Raw genomic sequence first — 14,815 nt, 5'->3', positions numbered from 1 at the left:
TTATCAGCACCTACGGAGACCCTTGATAGTACCAGTAGGAAAAAATGGAGATCAACAAGCTGCAGAAGGACTCGTTTCTAAACACACTGCCGGCAGGACACCTCAGGCCCTCTCTAAACCATCCGTACGGGGGCGCCGCCTTACAAAAGAAAAAGCAGAAGCGTTACGTGCGCGTGCTTCCCTCGGACCGTGAGTTTGCCACGCGCAGAAGCAGAGGAAGAGACCATGTCCACCCGATCGCAGGCCTCACGCCGCCGTTCGAGCTGCGCGGCGCACATGTCTTCTGCCCAACTCAGGCGGCAGAGCTTCTGGAGCACGAGTTCCTCTTCGGCCAGCTACGCGACCAGCACGGAGGTCAGCTTGGAAGCCGTCCGTGCCCACGAGTCCACACATTCGGTCGATCAGCACGGCGAAATTGAAAGGTAGGCCCTCGGCGATGTCGCACCGTTCTTGATCGTAATTCGATATTCTTGCTGGGTAACCGTAGCGGTATAAGCTCACAGTATTACGCTGGAGAAATCATATTCGTACAATTGTCGGTAATTGTAAACCTTGCGGGAACTCGCAAACGACAGTGCTCTTGCGGCCTCAGTGCCACGCCACCTTCGCCTTCGAGTGAAAGTAAACACTCTAGTCCGAAAACTCTCTTAAGGAATGGGTCCTCTGCGGTCATGAATATTGAGATGTGTGTTATATAAAAGAACCGAAAACTCGCTGCGTTGGTGCGTCATCGAAGATCTAAAAACAGCGCCGCGACGACGGACACGAAAGATCAGCGCTAGAACGTTTTTTCGTATTCGTCGTCGCGTTGCTGTTTTTAGTTCTTCAATGACCAACGCTCTGAGTTTTCGGTTATGTTTACTCCGCGCTAGTAAGACCTAGTGGCATCTGTGACTGTGGATTGACGTTAGTGCCGGCCTCCCATCAGCGAATTCCGCACACCAATACCGTGACAACAGAGGCGACCCATGCAGTCAATTAGTGAGTCCCTAATTCCCGACAGCACCCATAATGTTTAGAAAGGCCTAGTAAGCCGTTGTTACGAGCGACTAATCGACATGCACTAGATCGCGCTCATACCACAGCAGTGTAAAGAGGATCACGTGTTCTCACGTATACTTCTAGTCCGAAATTCCTCATTTGCCTCGTATGCTACGTTAAGTTTGATGTTCGTAAAGCCAAGAATAATCAGCAGCAAGCCGGATCGCAGGTTTCTGCGCACCCCGTTCAACATCGAGCCCGAGATGGCCGGACCGCTGCTGCAGTTCCCGCTGGAGTTTTATCTGCGCATGCGCCAGGAAGGGGGCAACGTCCTCCTCTCCCCCTGGTACCTGTCCTGCATGCTGGTCATGATGTACCATGGCTCGGGCGGCGCCACTCGGCGCCAGATAGCGCGCGTGCTGCACACAGACGACGATGGAGAGATAGTCGCGCGCTTTGACAGCCAAGCCAGCCGGCTTTTCTGCCGGGACTTCCACAAGCCCCGACACACACACTCAGGTAAAAAAACACTGTTCACTGATTTAACTGTCGATTCACGTAAGGTCGGCATCAAGATGCAAAAAAGGAGAAAAAAAATAACATGGCATCTTTTTTGCCTCGTGAAAGAAAACACGATTACTCTCAATCTAAGAACACACGAAGATCCGAAACCGGTGTTTAAAATGATAATGTCGTTAAGAACATTGCTTATTCCGAAAGTCTTTATTAATTCTTCGCTTATGATTTATACTTTGTCAGAAGCTGCCTTACATAAGAGGGGAACTTACGGAATCTCCCCTCTCCTTCGAGCAAGCATCAACATGATTCTTCATGGCAGCGACCGACAAGCGCGCGCCCATGGCGATGGGCCGCAGCAGCGCAGCCATCCGAGAGTATAAAAAGGCAGACAGCAGCAAGCCCGCGGCAGTGCTCTTTGGAAAGATCGTCTTCTGGGCCTCTTTCGCGGCCGCTCGCACTCGGAAACGATCCTGTGTTTTTCATCGAGCCCGCGATCAACTCATCGTTTCTCCTCATATTGTACGGCCGCCGCTAGAGATCAACTCTGTGACTTCGACGCCTCATCGAACAAGAAAACCGTGAGAACTCCCAGAAAAGCAGCGCAGAAAAGACGCGGACAAGGACGAGATGACAAGGACGGGCGCCCGTCCTTGTCATCTCGTCCTTGTCCGCGTCTTTTTTTGTGCTGCTTTTCTGAGAACTACGTATCAACACGCCCAACTTACCACATTAACCGTGAGAATTCCTTTTTGCACAGACTGTCGGTTAATGGAATATTGTTTTCGTCTTTGCATTAAACCTTGATCTGGGTTAGTAGTTTTTCGTTGTGTTTTTCTTTGTAACTCTTGCCCTACTTATTAAATCTGGAATAATTGCTTTTTTATCTTCATAGTCTTCTTTTATTGCAGTGTTTTTTCATTGTCGAGTTTTCCCTCTTGTCATCTACCGAGTCGTCTTTTATCACTATCCTGCCGGGGAGTTTCTTTTCTTTTTTTTTTTGCTTGTTCGAATATTATGCAGTGTAATTTGGACTACTATACTCCGTTTCATACATCAGGTGGAACACAGTGAAAGCTACGCAAGTAGTCCGCAAGGGAAAAAAAAGGAGGCGTATCACTGCGCGCTCGGTTTGTGGCCGAGTAGTTTCTGCGGAAACGGGCTCTATTACGAGCATACACGTTTGCAATACCTTGCTTCGCGTACCTGGACATCCTCGTAGTGCGGATGTTATAGAAAAAATCCGCTGCGAAGAGTCAACTGACGTCTTGGCGTTGCGCAGCGCGGAGGGCACAGCTGGCAGGGTTGCGGGGCAGCGAAAACGCGACCCGAACGAAAACGACAAACAAAACATACAAATTCACCGAATCCGATTCTTCCTCCTTAAAGAAAGGTGCTTTTTATGAAGTTGATGGCAAATGTAAGATCTACTAAGCGTGCAGACAAAACAACTATTATTTCCTCTTGTCAAGAGCATGCACTATTTTTGATCACGGACGCGGGGATCGCAAACAAGAGCTCTAGCTTTGGCAGTATTGCACTTGATGTTTGAAACGGAGTATAGCTATAAATATTCCATTTTTCGTAGAAGGAAAAGGTCACTTTCGTGGACGCATTTGTCAGTTACACATTGACATACGTACTTAACTGGTTGACCGGCCTAATTTTTAACTGTCCTCAAATCTGATCAACACCGCTCGGGTGGCGCAGTGGTTAAGGCGCTCGACTACTGTTTCCAAGGACGCGGGATCGAATCCCGGCCTCGGCGGCCGCTTTTCGATGGAGGCGACAAGCAAGGCGCCCGTGTGCTGTGCGGCGTCAGTGCAGGTTAAAGAACCCCAGGTGGTCGAAATTTCCGGAGTCCTCCACTACGGCGTCTCTCATAGCCTGAGTTGCTTTGGGACCAGTCATCAAACCTCATCAAGGGACGGCGGGTAACCGTAAAGGGGATCCCGCGCTTCTGTTGACCCCAAAGGCGGGCGTTTGGGACATACTCGCAATTTAACGCATTTCTCGAAGCAAGGAATTGAAGTCGACGACTTTATCGCAGTCCACTTTTGCGCTGCTGTAAAGGTCGCGCTCTAGACGCACCTGGAACACAGGGTCACAGACAGAACGTTTGAGAGGATGCGTACATCATGAAAGTTGAGGAGAATATGGGTTGGCTCCATCGAGGCAGCATGTGCACTCGACACGTGGAAAAAGTAGAGTTTTTATTGTTGAGCGTGTAATCAGCTTAAGAGAAAGCAGATACAAGTCCTGTATCCGAAATCGTTGCAAAGACAGAGAAAAATAGCACCTGCCTACGGACTGGGCTTGCCGGAAATCACAGCGGAAACCTGTAATTACCTGCGGTAGACGTAGTCTGGCTGATGATACCATGTATCATGGCAAGGCACCGACACGCGCAAATGGGAGAACTATAACACGGGTGCATGTATATGCGACTGCTTTTGACGCTTGAAAGGACAATGAAAATAGATTCCGAGGAAAAGAAAGGAGTAGTAAGGATTCTTGGACAGCTTAAATGCTTCGTGAGGGAATGGGGAAGGTGGGAGTGAAGGAATACAAGTTCTTTTTCGTGCCCGAGAGTGATGAACGCTGCACGAAGGACGCGGGTAACAGGGAAAGGTAAACAATAAAGTTCGCCCAGAAAATAAATGGCGTAATAACTGTCTCAATGCTTGGCCGGCACCTCAACCGTACGTAAATGAATGGAGAAAGATTCGGGTAGTAGATGATTCCCTGGATTTGGACGCTTCGACGTACATGTGGTAGAGTACTATGATCGAACGCTACTAACAACGACCGGAAGAACTCGACAACGTTTGTTTGGTCTAGTATGCTAGTGAGTGTAATATGTTCGATGATATGAAGCGAAACACGCTAACTGCGCCGCGCTATGTGTGTTATAGCTATAAAAAAAAGCGCGTGTGCGTGAGAGCTCTACATACTAGATGATATCCTGAGTTCAGGCGGTCATAGTTAGGCCCACGCAACGAGGGCCTGTTGGGCCCCTACGTCGCCGCAACTAAACAGCGTCGCCTCCCATTTCCAGGCCGACTTAGATGCGAGGATTTATAAAAAAAATGTCATAAATGCACAACTCACTGAAACTGCACAAAATGAACTCAGGTGGTGTCCCGAAGAAACTTCATCAGAAGACCGGACTGTAGATTTCACTAGCCAAAAGAAGTACTTGAGACGGTGGCTCTGTTTGTACATAAGGATTACATGGGTCGTAGAGTTCTGAACGGTGACCATGAAATTAGCCTACACTTGCACATGAAAATTCGTAAGTATGCTACTGCGATGCTTTAGTCCCAACTCCAATTTCGTTGCTTTTCAAACAAGTCATTTCCCGCGGCACAACGCTAAATGGCATGCACAAGTGCCTCCATCCTCGAGCTTCCAATATTTTATTGTAAGCGCCTGACAGACGGAGTAAAAGGTGCGCTTGCCAAAGCTATATAGTAAAGATTTGCAACATTAATTGACGGAATTACATGTGCAGACGGCCGCTTGACACCTTCACGAAATAAACAAGCCTCTTTAGGATCACCCGCGAACTTTTCACGTAGACTGGCTCATTGAAATGTGCGATTTAACACCAAGAGACCATATCCTAACTGTGTCGTTGGGATTGCTGGCTTACATTCAAATGTCTTTTCTATGTCTTCATCTTTTTGGTGTGTGCTCAGAATCAAAGCTAACCAAGCAAATGCGATATCGCCGCGCCGAGTAAACTGCTTATACTAATTAGAGGAGGATGTGGAAGGGGTGAGGGGAAGAGAGAAAGGCAGTCACCTTAAGTTCTCGGTGCAGAAGTAAATAACCTTCAAGTGGTTGCGTGGGATATTCTGGCGGTTCCACCACACCATACCTTTCGGCGGATAATCGCATCACTGATCCGTTAAGCTAACCTATACCAATTTTTTTCTTTTCTTTTCTGTCTCTAGAATACTCTTTCGCATGGTGAGTGGTCTATTTCGCATCAGCGGCATCATGGGAATCGTTCAATGTTGCAAACAGACGTTCAGTGTGTTCATTGATAGCTCCTTGATATTGCTCCGTGGGGGTTATTGAACGTTGTAGAATTCATCTGCTTCACTTCTCTTCTGTTCCCTTCCCTTCCTTTACTCCGTTTTACTTTATTTTACTTTATTTACTTGCTTATTAACAGGACTACAAAATCACTACAGAGGAAAATCTCTGATATAGGTGATGAAGAACCGAAAATAAAATGCTTGGAGACGATACAGAATGGCAGGTGTTTCCAGTCTTAGCTGCTCTTGGGGAGGAAAGAGTAGAAACACTGGCTACTTCTGCAACTAGGAACATTAACTTTGAGCGATAGTCAATGCGGGATGATGCGTAACTGCAGCGCTAGTCAAAAAGACCTGTTACTTACTAGGCAGGTATGTAATAAAGGCCTCTTTCCGTTCCTCTACCATCACTTCAGACATATTTCACCGACTCGTGGCTTATTTTAAACACCCCTAACCTCTCTGGTCGCAACATTGTTTTCCTCCCAAATGTTCAGTTCGTCTGATCTTGATTTGGCGTTTAACCTATATTTGAACATGCCAAACTGAATAACCCTATTGCGAATTCCAAATTGGGGTGGGAGGCTTCAACCGTTTGGTCACATGACCCTCAACATTTGACTTCCTCCGGAAATAACCATTAGAAATGGCATTCAAGGGACGCGAGCAACAAAACGCTGAATTAACGAAACTGGAACGGAGCTCTTAGTGCATTCTCTGTTCTGCGCGTAGCTGACCTTATAGCACACCTGTAATTTTGGAATATGCTAGATGCGTGCACGACAGAATAATACATCTGTCATAAGCTAGGAGAAATTGTTTTGAAATGTTTAAGATAATTTCTGTACCATGTTCGCAGGTCTTAATGTGACCTCCTACGCCGGCCTGTATCACGACGCCCGGGTGAGCGTGTCCAGGGAGTTCACGGAGCCGCTGTCAAGCTTGGACATGCACGTTCACATCCAGGACTTCTCCGAGAGCCCCGAGCAGAGCCGGCTCGCACTGGACGGCTTCCTGCGAGCCTTGACGGGCTTCTCCTTCGACCGAGACGTGTTCGCCGGGGATAGCGTCGACCTGGACACGTTCGTGGTCCTGGCCAGTGTGTTCTGTTTTAGCTCGCGCTGGTTCACTGCTGGAGGAGCCAAGCGCTCGACTGGAAAGTTCCACGCCGAGTGTGACATCGACCGTCGCGAGGGCGACAATGTCCCCACGCTGACTTTGAAGGGATGCTTCCAGTACGCCCAGTTCAAGAAAGGCGATCCCTTTGAAGGCATCGTGATGGACATCCCATACCAGGACCCACGGCGCTCTCTAGCAATCTTTTTCCCGGCGCCCACATCAAATTTGCCGGCCTTGGAGAAGAACCTGAACGCCGCCGTAATACTAACGTGCTTGGCACGGTTAGAACACCGGGGTCTGGTGGAGGTAACCATCCCCAGAATGAAGGTGAAATGCCTCACAGACCTGAAGGAGTACCTTCCACCGATGGGAGTGGTGGACGCCTTCAGCGGCTCCGCCGACTTTGTCAATATTGCGCGCATTGTGGGTCTCAGGGTGTCTGCAGCCAAGCACCTCACTGTGTTCAGAGCCGGTCACAGAGGACCCAAAACGGCGGAGGCCGAAGCCGCGGCCAAGGAAACCATGCGAGCTGCTAAGGGCAAGGGCGTCTTTAAGATAACGGTTGACAGGCCGTTTATGTTTATGGTCCTTGCTCGCGACCCAAACACCGTGCTGCTCCTTGGGTCGTTCACGCATTTTGTCTGACATCTTGGACGTAGTAAATTAAATATATCTTGGGGAGTAAACCATGTGACAGTTTCGTGGTATCTGTATTATTACCTCCACTTGCGATTTTCTATTAAATGAGCTTATTTCGTGCTTCCTGTATACTTCCGCGTGCGAGTTTCCTTAAAGGAACTTAGAGTAACCCTTTAATATTTCCAGATAGTAATAATAAAGCAATGTTTTACTTACAGACACTGCCCCGTTATCGGGGTGTTGATAAATCAGGTGTTAAAGCGAAAGGCATTTTATAACATGGTACTGCTTTCATGACTGCTTTGTGAAAAGTGCAGTCCAGACAGTTCTTTTCTACAAGGAGCACTCGACAAAATCAATTGTCGGCCGAAAACTATAGGCAGATAGAACGCACTGTACGACGACATTGTGTGGTATGTAAAAACTACTTTTATGCTGCAAGTCACGCTCTCGCTATAGAAACTGAAAATACTAACTCCATCAGTGAATGCAGAATTTGAATTATCCGCGCTGTCTCGCCTACTGTATTCTTTGTTATCCGCGCTACGTAGTTTTATTCTGTCATGTGGACAGTCCAAAAACTTCTTGTGTAGCCTCTCAAGTGCTGCTTTTTATAAACTAGTGCCGTAAAGTACGCCAGGATGCAATTTAAATTTTAAAAGACAGCCAGAGGAAAATTATTTTGCGTGATTTAAAATGCGCTCTGGAATAAAGAAAAAAAGCTTAGTGTTTACGCACTCGTCCACAGAAGAAACTGTGCTGACTGCTGCTAAGTTCGTTGTTGCGTGTTTTCAAAAGTAACCTGATTTCGTCTACAAGCCGCGGTTGACCTGCTATTATGGCCTCTTCGTGGTTCATAAATACGCGTCCAAGACACGACTAATATCTCAATGATACGCAAGTCGGGTTAACAATTTCGCTTTACTTTTTGTCGTATGTTCACGTCGTCATCTCATAAGCATGTTCTCTCGGTGGATGGTTACACCTGAATTTAGGATACACTCACAGGCAGCCTGTGAACTGAAGAAGTGATTTCAGCCAAAAATATATAGAGCAAAAAAAATATATAACACAATATTAGCGAGGATGACAAATAATTCAATAATTCACCAGTCGTGGTTTTTAGGTTTTTAGGGGATAGAAGACTTACTAGTAGAGCATTCGGCTCCCATGCAATAGAACGGCGGCTCGAATCCTCCCACCCCTCCATAGACAAAGAAAGTGGGATATGGCTTGGTTCAGGCAGTACAAGACCGCACTAGAAACTCTATCGCCAGAAGAGAGTTTGGCCAACCTGCAGGAAATGCTTGGCCAGCACGTAAACATCGGAAATTTTTTGTACATGTTATTTACAATGGCATTGCTGTGCTCCCGTTAGATTCGAAATTGAGTACGTTTCAGCTTTAGCCGATCCCCTCGTTCCTATTAAACAGCCTGACACTGTTACTGCGAGATAACACAAATCACATGGATTTACAGGCTTTGCAGAAGGTACACCCTTTGTCAAAAGTTTAGAACCCAGGGGGTCTAGTTCTGAGCCATACTATGTGACTCGTAATGCATTCCCAGGTTCCCAAACTTGCTGAAGGCTAGAACTTCCATGAAAGTTAGAGAAGTCGTACTATACGGCTTAAAAGCAAACTCTCCGGGCTGCAAATGTTTGACAAAGGCTGTACATGCATTATGCGCATAGATTGGAATAGGGGCTAAGCTCATGATTCGCATATGAACATAGACACGAGAAGACATCGTGGCGTGTCGAACGACCTGCCATCTTCCTCTTTTCTCTATTGTTCCTCTGCCATTTACCTACCTCTAAAATACTTTTCTGCAAATGGTGTCAAACATATTCCCGTGGCACTTATTCCTGTTGAAGATGGATTAATTAAAATAAAAAATCCTCGTCTAATCCAAGATGAACTCAAAGCTGCAACCAGCCGGTACCTGCAGATTTCGGAAGGGCGACCATTTGGTAGAAGAGGTTTATTATGCAAATCTGATGACTTGGAATGCGTTGCTGTCTTACTGCATTGCACTTCATTTGCCTCATTGCATGTGAAGGCATTTATTCCAGAACAGCTTGCATGCGTGAAGGGAATATTCCGCAGGGCTGATTCATTCGCTACGCCAGCAGAGATTCTTGAGGAGCTTCATGAGGCCGGTGTAGATATCATGTCAGTGTACCGTTGTAGCAGACAGGCTGGAGGCTCACGCGTACCAACGGAGTCAGTAATTGCCACATTTGCAGGGTCCTCTTGCCCAAGTGAAATTAAAGGTTGGCCAATTAAGTACCGTGTTCACCCTTTGCATCCTCGGCCATTACAATGCAGAAATTGCTGGAGTTTTGGGCACAGTTCCAAAGCGTGCAAGTCAGCAACGCGCTGCCGCGTTTGCAGCGGTGATCATGCTTCAGATCAATGCACATCTGAGTCTATTAACTGCTGCCTTTGCCAATGCAGTCACACAGCGGATGATCCCACTTGTCCAAAGAGGACCGATGAACAGAGTGTCCTAGACATTATTCGACGCGACAGGTGCTCGCGCGCAAAAGCTTATGCCCTACTAGCAAAAAAACAGAGTGCATACGCAAATGTCCGCACCTCAACTCCTGATGCTGAAGCAAGCTTAACAAAGTCGGTTGCTGCTGTAGTAGAGAAGGCTGTTGATGGGGTAATTGATCGCTTGATTAATACATTCAGCGATGCTTTGAAGCAAGTAATTTCCGCGCAGGCTGCATCGTCGTCCTTAGATACTCTAGCCCCGTCTACCTGCTGAATTTCCTATAAAATGTTAGATAACATTCAACCAACCTCCTTCTGCGTCCACTCCTGTGGAAGCAAACGATACTGACTCAATCCCTATTTCTACCGCATGTCATTCAGATGTTGACATGGCCTGCCCTTCTCAGAAGCGTCGTGCTTCCTCTTCTCCTCATAAATCGGACCATCCGCATGTCAAACCTAAGAAAAGTACTCAAGGAATTGCAGAGAAAACGGATGTGTGGAAAGAGGCTTTTGCTGCCTCATTTTTAAAGCAATAATAATGGTGGGAACCTCTGTACTCTAGTGCAAAAAGGTCGCTCTATCTTATCTTCTATCGACGACCTACAGCAGCTTATTCTTAAAATTATTACTGCGAGATTATCTTACTGCGAGATTATCTCCCCAGAGATTATCTTACTGCAAGAAACTTGGCTCTCTCCTAATCGTCCTTTCACAGTTAAACATTACTGTGTTTTTAGAGCTGATCGCCCACACGGCAGGGGCGGAGGCTTGTTAACATTGATTTCAACAAATTTAGTTCATCGTGCTAAAGTGGTTCATGAATTTATTGGGCCTGGTTGTGAGATACTTGCCGTTGAGTTAATTGTCCCGCAGTGTGTCCCGGTCATGATTGCAAATATCTACTTGGCCACAGGCGTTTGTTGGACAGATTGTTTAGAAGCTTTGCTGGCAATTAATTCAAATCTAGTTTTGGCTGGGGACTTCAATTCCCATAATGCCATATGGCGTTTCTGAACAGACTATTGTAGGCAGTTGCTTCGGTCTTGGTTGTCTAGAAATGAGATTCACTGTTATAATAGTCGCGCCTATACTTATATGAGAGCAAATTCTCATTCAGCTATTGATTTAACATTAGCTACAAATGGTGTTGTAGTATCATCGTGGTCTACAATAGATTTCGGAACGTCAAGTGACCGCACTGCCCTATCACTTTCAACATTGCATGTAATTCGGTTAGGTCAACTGGTACATCGTGTAAATTTGTCAACATTACCCTGTTCAAAAAATGTCTAAGAGAGGCCTTCAGGTCATCTGCCCCTTCTAATAAATCGAATCGTGGTCCTGAAGTATTGTCTTCGGTTTTAGACGCAACTCGGCGATCAGAGTTTACAGTGCAGTCTGCCATTAAAAACAATACTTCTTCGAGCTGATGGAATGAAGATTGCGAAAACTCCTATCGTCAGAGGAAAGCCGCACGGAAGCGCCTAGCCCATAATCAGTGCCCAAACAACTGGATTAATTACAAATTTTTTGCAGCTTCGTTTAAAAGAACAATGTTCAAGGCTAAGGAAGAATATAATGCGAATCTGAACACCTATTTGTCTAACCCAGTCAACCGGAAATCTCTCTATAGATACATGGAACGTATAAAAGTTTTGCCCCTCCTTGCATACCACCCAGTCCACGGTTTTGTCTAAAAAAGATGAATTAGATCAATTGGAATCAATTGCCCGAGGCCTTGCGGCGCGATTTCAAGCTTGCACTAGCTTTTCTTCAGACCGAATCTGGTTTGGTATAAACTTCACTGAGGTAACTATATCTGAATCAATGTTTGTAGTTAATTGCCTGCAATCAGCTGCCCTTGTAGTTGACATAATATCTGTTGCCATGCTGAAAATAATATTCAGACTTTGCCTCGCACCTTTTGCAAATTGTGAATTGGTCTTTGGAAAAAGCTTGGATTCCACAAGCTTGGAAAACATCGAAAATTATTTTACTACTTAAAGACCAGAAGAAAGGGTTTGATCTCGACGACATTCAGCCGATTGCTATATCACTTCAAATTTAGTTAAGCTTATAGAACGGATAATCTGCTCTCGTCTCACGGATCATGTTCTATCTTTCCAAGGATTTAGCGAGGCTCAGATTGGATTCCGACAGGGATGCTCGATTTGGAACGCACACGTAGACTTGGAGAGTCGTATTAGGGTTGCCATGAGGTAAAAAGAGGTTTCAGCTCTAGTTACTTTAGATATTGCCAAGGCGTACGACAGCGTAGAATACAGCAGTTTGCTTCATAAGCTCGCTGATCTACATCCTCCATTATACATCTTAGCGTGGATTAAGGAACTTTTAAAGGATAGATCATTTTTCTGCACAAAGAATGCATTAAATTCCAACACTTACACTCAGTCAAGAGGTGTACCCCAGGGAGCAGTTCTGTCGCCGTTATTGTTCAATATAATAATGCGTGACCTTCCTATTCATCCGGCCGTCAAAGTTTATATGTATGCAGACGATATAGCTATTTTTGCTTCTGCCACAAGTATTCAAACCCTGTATCAATTGTTGCAAGATTATCTAAATGCCCTGGAGGTCTGGCTGGACAGCCTAAGGCTAATTTTAAATGTCAGCAAATGTGCTGTCGTAGTATTCCCACAGACATCCCCCGTTAACATTTCGTTGCATTACCATTCTGTCCTAATCCCGCCGATTGATTTTATTAAATATTTGGGTATAATATACGACCCACAATTAGACTGGAAGCCTCAAATTAGAAGCCTTGTGCTTAAAGGTGAACGTGCCCTTGGCCGGTTGATAAGGACCAGCAATAAGAATTATTGTATGCGTCGGGACACTCTGATCTTGCTTTAAAAGACCTATGTACGACCAATACTTGAATGCGGCTCCTTTCTCTTTTCTGGGTGCCCACGGTACAAGCTTGAGCCCCTGTTAGTTTTAGAACGACGAGCTCTGCGCCTTTGTTTATGTCTGCCCAAATCAGTGGCGAATACATTGCTATACTTGAAAGCTCGGATACCTAATCTAAATTCGCGGTTTCAACTTCTAACTGTGCGAACATATTTAAGGTCTTTGGAGCCAGTCCCTGGAGTGGCTAACCTTATATTTACTTCGATCCCATCATACTTCTTTGATAATATTTGGCCTAGGTATAGGCTCCCTCAGGTTGTGTTTACTAATTCCCTGATGTCCAGACTTTCAGTATCGGTAACCTCTTTAGTACAAGTTGACCACCGGCGGTCTGATACTATAATTTCATTTGATCACACCCTCCCAGGGAATGCTAAGCATTTGCCTGCCAATGTATTAAATGCCCTTATAGAGTATTACCTAGACAATGTTCCGAGCCATATTGCCATTTTCACAGATGTGTCTCAGCAGGATGAAAAAGCAGCTATTGGCATATACTCTCAGGATCTTGACTGGAGTTATTCATTTCGGGTCCCAGACCATACGCCAATTTTCGCTGCTGAGTTTCTGGCCATTAAGTTGGCCTTGAATAAAATCCCTAGTAATATTTCTAAGGTTATTTTTCTTTCTGACAGCCTATCCGTGCTGTCACCACTCGAAAATTCGAAGGACACTCTGCTTTGCCGTTCACTTTATTTTTTTCCTTCCTTCTCACATTTCAGATTTGCGTTTTTAATGGGTAACAGGTCACTGTGGTATTACATATAATGAAAGGGGAGACTTTTTAGCAAAATCTGCTCTTAGTGGACCTCTGTTATATTCATAGCTAATACAGTTTACTTAACTTTAGCACGATTTCAAAATTTCCAACGTCTTCATCACCTCAGTAACGAGCCTCTCCTTTCTGCATCAGATTATCAACACCTCAGATGGCCTTGGCGTGGCCGCATGTGTGTTTCAAGGATATGTGAAGTGTCTATGACTCTCTTGCGCTGTAGATTACCAAAACTAAATCTGTATTTATGTCGTTCGGGGCTATCCGCTACAACCTCTCTGAGCCTTGCAAAGAAATTGAATTCATAGATCATTTTTTTCTCTTGTGTCGGAGGTTCGCATCTTTCCGCAAAATGTACTTAGAAACTCCCCTTTCGAGATTAGGCCTTCCGCTAACCATTCCAATTCTCCTCTCCTTCGGAGCAAGGGTCGAGGGATATGCCTTAAACCCAGTTTGGGATTTCATTTTTGATTACATAATTTCAACAGGTAGATTCTTATACTAGGTACTATTTGATTATTTTTTCTTTTCCTTTTTATTTTTTCCAAATTCTAGTTTAAGATCCATATTTATCTCAATACTCCAGTCCTTGAACATATATATTGACAATCTACAATGCACCCTGGCCAATCCCCCGCCGTGGGTATGTGCCATTTTGTCTCAGGTCATCATCATCATCATCATCATCATCATCATCATCATCATCATCATCATCATCATCATCATCATCATCATCATCATCATCATCATCAGAATCTGAAGCTTTGCGCTAGAAACAACGGAATCAAATTTTTCCTTGTATGGAGGAGGACAAGGCATTTTTGACGCAAGGGTACTCGGGGCCCCCTTTGTCCCTGGACGGCCCCACCGCTCTCAAACGTGCATGTTCAAGCATTCATGCGCTGTGAATAAGCAGGGGCTCTGTCCGTTTTGTGTGTAATAGGTGAAGTGACAGTCTTGTGCAAGTGATTGAGAAGTGCCGTCACAGGGTTGGTTCACCGGACTTTTGTGATGTGCAAAATTTCTTGTGGACGCACATAGAAGCGGTTTTGAGCGGGAACGATTCCTCGGGAAAATGAGCGTGCATTGCAACAGATTTTGCTACCAATGATGGACCGCGGTAAATCTCTACACCGACAACATAAGCGACTACATGAGCACTACTTTGTTTTTTTTTTTAACCTTCTCTTACATTTTCTTCCCTTTTGGTCAGTGTTAACATAGTGGTGCCTTTCATATCACCCCCATAGCATAGAATTCAGGAGGCAGCGGTTCCATAAAAAGCGCGATGCTTTACAATGTCC

At 45.4% G+C, this 14,815-nt stretch overlaps 1 protein-coding gene across 1 annotated transcript; it reads left to right on the top strand.

The window, feature by feature from the left end:
* Positions 1-1,217: 1,217 nt before the first annotated feature.
* On the top strand, positions 1,218-7,372 carry LOC146200486 (iris-like). Its single transcript, XM_084592949.1, has 2 exons — positions 1,218-1,500; positions 6,403-7,372. Exons 1-2 carry the CDS (start codon positions 1,245-1,247, stop codon positions 7,305-7,307), a joined length of 1,161 nt encoding a protein of 386 aa, XP_084449075.1. The 5' UTR covers positions 1,218-1,244; the 3' UTR covers positions 7,308-7,372.
* The last annotated feature ends 7,443 nt before the right edge of the window (positions 7,373-14,815 follow it).

The sequence above is a fragment of the Amblyomma maculatum genome, chromosome 2 (genome assembly GCF_055883805.1).
Source record: "Amblyomma maculatum isolate TAMU_Amacu chromosome 2, ASM5588380v1, whole genome shotgun sequence".
In the NCBI taxonomy this organism is placed as follows: domain Eukaryota; kingdom Metazoa; phylum Arthropoda; class Arachnida; order Ixodida; family Ixodidae; genus Amblyomma; species Amblyomma maculatum.
This window is presented reverse-complemented; position numbering and strand designations above follow the sequence as displayed.